The sequence below is a fragment of the Balaenoptera acutorostrata genome, chromosome 2, assembly GCF_949987535.1.
Source record: "Balaenoptera acutorostrata chromosome 2, mBalAcu1.1, whole genome shotgun sequence".
NCBI lineage: Eukaryota > Metazoa > Chordata > Mammalia > Artiodactyla > Balaenopteridae > Balaenoptera > Balaenoptera acutorostrata.
This window is the reverse complement of record NC_080065.1, coordinates 183333080-183342178: the sequence shown is the minus strand read 5'-3', so window position 1 is coordinate 183342178 and position 9099 is coordinate 183333080. Positions and strand designations below refer to the sequence as shown.

The window sequence follows — 9099 nt, the reverse complement described above, 5'->3', positions numbered from 1 at the left end:
CTGATGTTTCCATTTCACAGATGAGGAAACTGAGGTCCAGGAAGTATGATCACTTACCCAACCAAGTCCCCAGCTAGTGGCTGAGCCAGTGTCCCAATCCACTTATGGTTTGATTTCAGAGGGTGCATTCTTAACTCTATACCATTCTATGGTCTTCCAGGGAGGGGTTAACGCACGCACACCTGCAGGGGGCGCCTTTCCCTCGGAGGCCCCGAGCGAATGTGTCTGAGAAGGTTCTGTCTCCCCAACACCCAGCCCCGTCTTCGGCACATGGCTCATCGTAAGTGGTCGGCTGAGGGACCCATGAAACGGGTCCATGAGGATATTATTTCCTCCCTCCCTCTTAATCTAAGGAATGAGGCCATCGCTGCCACTTATTTATTTGTTCCTTGTTTTGTTTTTAAATCTGTGATGCGCCATCAGGAAATCATTTCCGCTTCTGCCCCTGGTGAGGCTCTTGGAAATGCTCCCCTCTCAGCCAATGGAGAGCACCGATTCTGGCAGGGGGCTGTGCTTTTTGGTCAGCCCTGCCCCCATCCACCCACCCTGCACACAAAAGCAGCATAATTAACTGTCTTAAGGAAGCCGAACCTCCGCCAGCTGCAAGCTGGCAAGAAGAAAATACCTCGGAGGCACGAGGACCAGGGACGCAGCCGCAGCCGAGCGAGGGGGAGCCGACTGCAAGCTGTTTCCCACCCGTGGACAAAAGCGCCCATCCGCGCCCGTCGCGTTGCCCTGGGTGACCTTCCTTGGATGCGGAGTCCGCGCCTGAGCGCATCTTGCTCGGAGGCTCCGAAGGCGAGGGATGCCCGGCTGCATCCGCCCAAGGCTCTTCTTTGTTTGCGCGTAACCGGGAGAGGCCGCGGAGGTAGCCGGGACTCACGCGGAGCTGAATCCACTTTCTTTCTCCCCGCCCTGCCGAGGAAGACTGTCCGCAGGTATCTGCTGCTACAAACCCCCTTCTGGCAGATGGGGCGGGTGGGAGCAGAGAACCAGGGTCTTGTGATTCTTGGGATGCTACCACCTCCATCTTACCCCACGCTGAGAAAAGCATCCGCCCCACACACACACCCACAGTTCACCTCCCATGCCCACCGTTCACCTGGATGGCAGAGGATTGCACCATTTCCGGGACGTGCTTAGAGATTAGGCGGCTCAAACCCTCAGCCCCTCTCTGGGACGCTTCCTGAGAGACCGAAATGTACACGTCCCACCTCTGTGCATTTCCTATTTATAACACCGTGAGCGGATTTGGAATAGGATTTGATAGATGTGTACGTAAAAGCTTGCCTATGGGGTGGGGAGGAAGGGAAACGGTTGAAGACAGAGATTCCTCCTCCTCTGTCTGAACTTGTATGTGCTGATAATTCAGCACCATAGCGGGAAGGAACGCTTCTCAGCTTCCCGTCGCTGCCTTATTTGCCGTCCTCGAACGTGAAGTCGGGATCAGAGGGCGGGAGCGTCCAGGGCCCTGCGGTCACCCACACACACCCCTCATTTAGAGGATCGTTGGGCCAACATGTGTGGCCCCAGTCTCAGCTGTGGGTGGGGTGGAGGTGGGTGGTCCTTTCTGGGGGCTGAGGTCACACCCAGCTCAGGATAAGGAAAACAGACGCAAAGACCACTCCCTTCAGAAAGGAAATGAATTTCCATCGATGGGAACTTTCCCTTGCAGTAAGTTCCTGGGCAGTTGTTGCCCACAGCATCAGGAAGACATCTCTCTCTCTCTCTCTGTTTTCCGTACTGCGTCTTACTGTCCCTGCTCCATGAATGAATGACGACATTCAGGGCAGTGACAAGAATGGAGTGAGAAACTCTCACTGAAGTGGGGGAGGGTCGAATTTCAGACATCCCGTCCCCCCTGCCTAGCCCTCACCTGTCTCCGGCTCCCTCTGAGCCCCAATCCCAAATGCAGACCCTCCATCCACAGGGGCTTAGGTCCAGCGAGGGGCTCTGGAAGACACACCCAAACTGAGAGCCACCCACCAGCTCTAGAGGGGCAGCCGGGGAGGGGGGAGGGGCTGGATGCGGGACCTTAGGTGCTGGCAAGTGAGGATGACAACTTCTCAATCTCGGATCTAATGACATTTGGGGCCGGATCATTCTTGGTCATGGGGTACCATCTGGGGCACTGGAAAGCACTGAGCAACATCCCTGGTCTCCACCCACTTGATGTCAGTAGCACACTGCCCCCTCCCCCCCCCCCCGCACTTGTGACAGCCAAAAATGCCTCCAAACATTGCCAAATATCTGGTGGGGGAAGGCAGAATCACCACCAGTTGAGAACCACTGGCTTAAAAGCTCAGAACCTGTACTATTAGTTGAGTCATAAGATCCTGGGGTTTATGCCCAAAGGGATCATAGAGATCCTTTCTAGACCAATTCTTTCATTTACAGGCAGGGAAACTGAGACAGGGGAAGTCTGCCATGCCCCAGGGTAGACCCAAATTCAGTCCCAGTCGGCAGTTCTCACCACACTCCCAGACAGCCCAGCACTTAAGCCCCACCTAGAGTGCTGCCTCCCACCCCATCCTTGTCCCCAGCTGGTTCCTCGCAACGATAAAAACAAAACTGGCATTTTGTGGTTGGTAAAAATGATGATCCTGATTTCCAGCCCCAGGCACTTTCCGCACTTCATTTTTCAGTCCTAGGGTCAGGTTGTCAGGACTTGCTTCTTCACTGGGGGAGGGGAGGGGAGGGGACAGGGACAGGACAGGTGGGCTGGAGCAGATAGAGGTGGGTTGGCGTTAACCAGGTCTTGTCTGAATGTCAGTCCCAGCAAGGAAGCTTAATTATATCAGTCATTTAGTGTAAATGACTTTAACTGGATTTATTGCTTCCTAGTTGAAGTCCAAGGTAAGGGGAGGGATGGTGAACCATGCAGAGGATGGATTTCAGAGCTTCAAAGGTGGGGGGTGCTTTTAGCTGGAGGCTCAGCCCCTCCTTTGGTTTCAAACTCCAGACCCACATGGGTGTTCAGCTTCCTATGCCTCTGTTTTCTCACTGGTGAAATGGAGAAGCCTCATGGGGCTGGAAAATGATTCAATAAGACAATGGACACAAGAGCTCTTTGCAGATCCATCTCTGAAGTTCTGTGTGTGAGTGGGGAATTGTCGTTATGATGATTGTCCAGTAAAACCTCCATCCACTGCCCTCCTTCAGGATTCATCCTTGCTTCAAGTCGGTGCCTCTTCCCAGCTCCCATGGGGACCACTGAAGCCACGCTCCGGATGGAAAACGTGGATGTGAAGGAAGAATGGCAGGACGAAACTCTGCCCAGGTACAGCTCCCTAGGTGTGCGTGTCAGACGTGGAAGGAGTGGCCCCGACGCTGCTCCCAGGTGTGAGGCAGAGACACCCCAGTTGACCGGGCCAAGCACATAATTGATATTTGCTGAATTATTTAAGATTGATTTCCCACCTCCCTCCCCCGCCCATCCCTGCCCAAAGTGCCAAAATAGCTCCCATTCCCACACTATCATAAGAATTCTAAACATTCTTCTAAAACCATCTCATGGGCTGTTACAATATTCTTACCTGGGTTTCCATGAATTCAGGTAACAGCGTGTTTTTACCTGCAGCAGCCAGAGGGACTCTGTCATACCCCTTAAAAGCCCTGGGGCAGGGACTTCTCTGGCGGTTCAGTGGTTAAGACTCTGTGCTCCTAATGCAGGGGGCCCGGGTTCGATCCCTGTTCAGGGAGCTAGATCCCTCCTGCCACAGCTAAAGATCCCGCACGTGGCAATGAAGATCCCGCGTGCCGCAACTAAGACCCGGCACAGCCAAAACAAAACAAAACAAAACAAAAGGCACGGAAACAGATTCTCCCCCAGAGCCTCCAGGAGGAACCAGCCCTGCCAGTGAAACTGATTTCAGACTTACTTCTTTGTCTAGATTCGTAAGAAAATACATACATGTCGTGTTGTTGTTGTTTTTATTTTTAATTAATTAATTTATTTTTGGCTGCATTGGGTCTTCATTGCTGCGCGCGGGCTTTCTCTAGTTGCGGCGAGCGGGGGCTACTCTTCGTTGCAGTGCACGGGCTTCTCATTGCGGTGGCTTCTCTTGTTGCGGAGCAGGGGCTCTAGGCGCCCGGCCTTCATACGATTGAATATGCTGAGTATTTCACATACTTGTTTACAGTCTGTTCCCTGCCATGGAACCCACGAGAGCAGGGGCCTTTGGTTTGATCACAGGCATACAGTTGATGCTCAGTGGATATTGGGTGAATGGATGACGGTCATTGGTACGAATTCAAAATTGTAGGAAGCAAGCTGTGCGTGCCCACTGCTGAGATACTTGTCTCTCTGTATTCTCCTCTGGCGAGGCGTTGGGTAAGAGAAAATATAGTCAGCACAGGCTCCCCTTAATTCGTTGGCTGGATGCAACTGCTCATCTCCCTCCCACTTTTTTTTTGGCCAGCTTGCAGGATCTTAGGATCTTAGTTCCCCAACTGGGGATCGAATCCATGCCCATGGTAGTGAAAGTGTGGAGTCCTAACCACTGGATCGCCAGGGAATTCCCTCTCCCTCCCACTTTAATGCAAGGAGTTTACCCACAGGAGATGATGCCCAAGAGTTAGTTGCATAACCATCTAGGAAGGAAGAGTCAAAGGGACTGGGCATATTCACCCTGGAAAAGAGAATTTGGAAAGGATCTCCAGCTCCAGGTAATCTCAGTCGGTGAGGGTGCCCAGGGCAGAACAAGGATGATGGACAAGCATGAAAGGGATGCAGGTTTGAGTCTAAAGTAGACTCTTTGGATTCAAATGGTCCAATCTGTGCATGCTTTGTACGGCCAGCTGGCCCATTCAAAAGCAAAATGGGCTGATGGGGGGAGGTCTGGAGCTTCCTGTCGACCTGTCCCAGGAGAAGCTGTGATGTCAAGGGCATCACCCCCTCATTTGAGAATCTTTAGCCCTCTCTCCAGTCTAGTCATTTTCAGTGTCGATGTTTCACACACATCCTTATGATTCTTAAAGCGATAGATGGGGACTTCCCTGGTGGTGCAGTGGTTGAGAATCGCCTGCCAATGCCAGGGACACAGGTTCGATCCCTGGTCCGGGAAGATCCCACATGCCATGGAGCAACTAAACCCATGCGCCACAACTACTGAGCCTGTGCTCTAGAGCCCACGTGCCACAACTACTGAGCCCGCATACTGCAACTACTGAAGCCCATGTGCCTAGAGCCCATGCTCCACAACAAGAGAAGCCACCTCAATGAGAAGCCCGTGCACCGCAACGGAGAGTAGCCCCCGCTCGCCACAACTAGAAAGCCCGCGCGCAGCAACGCAGCCAAAAATAAATAAAATTAAAAATAAATAAATAAAGCGATAGATGCCCCGCCTCAGAATAGACGAGACTCTCTTGTCTGCGCAGTACCGTTGTCTTCAGGAAGGCAAGTATTTCGGGAAAGAGACGGCGACTTCATTGGAGCCGACCTCCTGTTCTCTCACTGTTAAAATGTTCTTCGTTCTACACTCCCTCTTATAAGTCTTTCTCTTTAACTCAATACAAGGAGTGCTGATGCCTGGATTTGTAGAAAGGGGTCTCATGACACCCGGACCTGGCAGTTTGGGCGAATTAAGGACTGTTTTTGTCAGGGGCTCCTGATGTGGCTAGGAATGCTCCAGAATGCGCAAGAGCCGCCTTGGGGAGCTGTCCCTCGTTCCCGGCATGGGAGATCTGTTTCCTCCCATGGAAAGGGTGGAAACAGATGGGATGATCTCTATGGGTTCCTTCCAGCACCAAACAAACACCCGGGGTTTGGGGGGCGTCTCCAACCAGTGTCAGCATCACTTACCCTGTGGTCCCGTGAACTCTGGCCCCTGTCGGAGACCAAAGCGTCCCTCGGTCTGGACTTTGAGAACCTTCTGATTCAACCCTGCCTGCCTGGGTGGCAAACCCCAACCCTTCCTGGACATAAAAAAATTCTCTGATGACAGCACAGGACTCACCTTGCTCACTCTAATTTTATTTCAAGCGACACAGCGGAACCAAGAGGGCACAAGCTGTGGAACCGGACAGCCATGGGTTGAGATTCCAATTCTCCAGTGGGCTCACTTGCCCACCTTGGGCAGCTCTTCAAGCATCTTTGTGCCTCAGTTTTCCTATCTGTAAAATAGGGACAATCATTCCTGTCTCCCGAAGTTGTCACAAGAATTCGATGAGGGGGCTTCCCTGGTGGCGCAGTGGTTGAGAGTCTGCCTGCTGATGCAGGGGACGTGGGTTCGAGCCCTGGTCTGGGAGGATCCCACATGCCGCGGAGCAACTGGGCCCGTGAGCCACGGCTGCTGAGCCTGCGCGTCTGGAGCCTGTGCTCCACAAGAGAGGCCGCGATAGTGAGAGGCCCGCGCACCGCGATGAAGAGTGGCCCCCACTCGCCGCAACTGGAGAAAGCCCTCACATAGAAACGAAGACCCAACACAGCCAAAAATAAATTAATTAATTAATTTTTTTAAAAGAATTAAAGAAAAAGAATTCGATGAGGTATGAGTTGCGAGGCAGCTGAGCCGGGCTGTCTAGATGCGGAGGGCTGCCCACAGGACTTGCTGCCCTCAGCATCATTCTTATCAGCTAGTACCTTGTTCACTCCGGTTCCTTTTTACCATCCCCCCATAAAAGAGACCCTCCTCTCCCAAGCCTTGTTGAGACAAAGTGGAGCTGACTGCAGCTGCAAATGTGAATTTCAAGTGAGTTTCCCCAGCTGCAGAGGGCTCCTCTCCCTTTTCAGTAGTTCAGTGTTTGCAGGATAGTGGCCTGGCTGTGCAGCCCTGGGGTCGGGAACATGCCTTCATCAAGGCTCTGTCCTCCTCGTTCTGGGATAAATGAGTACAGCTCCTTATGCAGCGTCCAGCTGCAGCTCAACATAAGCACCTCTGTCTGATGCCAGACAACCCCCAATTCTATTCCTTCGAGCTCAGTGATCCCTTCCTGGGTGGGATCCTCGAGCTGCCCTGGGTGTGTCCGGGTGCTCCCCCTGTGCCCACAGCCCCCTCCTGCTGCCATTGCCTTGCCGTGTATTCCTGCACCTCCTGCTCTTCTGCAGGTACCTGTGGACCCTAGCTGAGAGAGGGCAGCCTGGAGACGATCCATCTACCTGCCTTGCTTCCACGTTCATTCATTCTAGTGATATGCACCAACTGTATGCCAGGCCCTGGGTGAGACGCTGGGGACACGTGGAGAACAGGAGAGCCGCCATTGTGGGGTGTTTACAGTCTGGCGCAGAGACAGGCGGTCCCTTATATCCTCACAGACCAATGAAAAATTGCAGCTGGGTTCTTGGCACCTGGAGAGCGCCAGGTGGGGTCTGACTGGGTTGGGGACATTGGGGGAGGCGCTGACCCTGAGCTCTGAAGGATGAAGAGGTATGAACAGGGGAAAGAGGCTGGGGGTAGGGGTCAAGCATTCCAAGCAGAGAGAGCAGCACGTGCAAAGGCCCTGAAGCCAGCGGAAGCAGATCGAGGGACTGAAGAAAGGTTGGGTGGGGAAACTGAGGACCAGGGTGGGAAAGGGCTTGGCCCGGGTCTCACAGCTAAGGAGAGGCAGGTACAGGGTTAGATGTCTGAATGGTGTCTCAGCCTGCTCTGCCTTCTATAACTGAGTGGTCGTGGGTTTTGCTTGTAACTTTTTTTTTCCTTTTTTTTTTTAATTGGAGTGTAGGTGATTTAGAATGTTGTGTTAGTTTCTACTGTACAGCAAAGTGAATCAGTTATACAGATACATATATCCACTCTTTTATTTATTTTATTTTTGGCTGCATTGGGTCTTCGTTGCGGTGCATGGGCTTCTCATTGCAGTGGCTTCTTTCGTTGCGGAGCACGGGCTCTAGGCGCACGGGCTTCAGTAGTTGCAGCACGCGGGCTCAGTAGTCGTGGCACATGGGCTTAGTTGCTCCGCGGCATGTGGGATCTTCCCGGACCAGGGATGGAACCCGTGTCCCCTGCATTGGCAGGAGGATTCTTAACCACTGTGCCATCAGGGAAATCCCTTCCACTCTTTTTTAGATTCTGTTCCCATATAGATCATTACAGAGTATTGAATAGAGTTCCCTATGCTATACAGTAGGTTCTTATTATTTCTCTATTTTATATATAGTAGTGTGTATGTGTCCATCCCAATCTCTCAATTTATCTCTCCCCCTGTAACTTTTTATTCTGACATGGTCCCAAGCTTAGAAAAAAAACTATAAGAATGGTATAAGGAATATCTGTAAACTCTTACCCAGATTTGCTGATTGTTAAGATTTTACTTCCTTTGCTTTATCATTCTCTCCCCCAACCCCCGTCTCTCTCTTCTGCCCCTGTCTCTCCCTGTGTCTGTCTGTCTGCTGTCTTTCTCTCTATCTACCTATGCTCAGTCTCTCTTTGTATCTGCCCGCCCCTGCACAGGGCAGGCCAGGCAACATCCCTCCCCCAGCCCAACACACGCACAGAGGTGATTTCCTGTTGCCCAGCTCAGCAGTCCCTCATGCAGGAGCCGTGGGTTTGGGCCAGGAAGTGATGGCAGGCTCTGAGCAGCCTCAGCATCTTCTGCCCTCCTCAACTCCGCCGTTCTCTTTCCTGTGCTCCAGCGATGCTGGGCTATCATAGCAGGATACCACACCCCGGGCAGCTTCAACAGCAGACATTTATTCTCTCACAGCTCCAGAGGCTGGATGTCTGAGATCAAGGTGCCAGCAGGGTTGGCTTCTGGTGAGGGCTCTCTTCCTGGCCTTCTCACTGCATCCTCACGTGGTCTTTCCTCTGCGCTTGCATGTGCAGGGGGAGCTTTCTCGTGGCTCTCCCTCTTCTTGTAAGGTCACAGTCCTAGGGGATCAGGGCCCCGCGCTTTTTTGTTGTTTTTTTTGGCCATGCCGCGCGTGTACACAAAACGGGCATGTAAGTTGTCTTCAGTCTCAATCTGAAAAAAAGATGCCTCTTTAAAACCTGCTGACTTAATCTGAAGCTTGCTTTTTTTCTTTTTTAAATGGAGGTGAAATTTACATAACATAAAAATAACCATTTTATTTTATTTTATTCTGTGCCATGAGCATGTGGGATCTTAGTTCCCCAACCAAGAGGTGATGGAGCTGGGGGAGACCAGAGCAAGATGAATGGA

General features: G+C 52.2%; 1 protein-coding gene and 1 long non-coding RNA gene across 4 annotated transcripts in view; one reads left to right on the top strand and one right to left on the bottom strand.

Annotated features, from left to right (window-relative positions):
- The first annotated feature begins 454 nt into the window (after positions 1-454).
- ATCAY (ATCAY kinesin light chain interacting caytaxin) overlaps positions 455-9099 on the top strand; it is a 35132-nt gene continuing 26487 nt past the window's right edge. For both annotated transcript variants that reach the window (XM_057540308.1, XM_007169182.3), the window contains exons 1-2: positions 455-938; positions 3163-3280. In XM_057540308.1, the coding sequence (XP_057396291.1) occupies positions 3204-3280 (77 nt within the window). In that variant the 5' untranslated portion in view covers positions 455-938; positions 3163-3203. The remainder of the gene's footprint in view (positions 939-3162; positions 3281-9099) is intronic.
- Positions 3953-9099, bottom strand: part of LOC103021013 (uncharacterized) — a 53248-nt gene continuing 48101 nt past the window's right edge. For both annotated transcript variants that reach the window (XR_449891.2, XR_009007120.1), the window contains 2 exons: positions 5958-6114; positions 3953-4318 (listed from right to left, as the gene is read on the bottom strand). This is a non-coding gene — a long non-coding RNA (uncharacterized LOC103021013). The remainder of the gene's footprint in view (positions 4319-5957; positions 6115-9099) is intronic.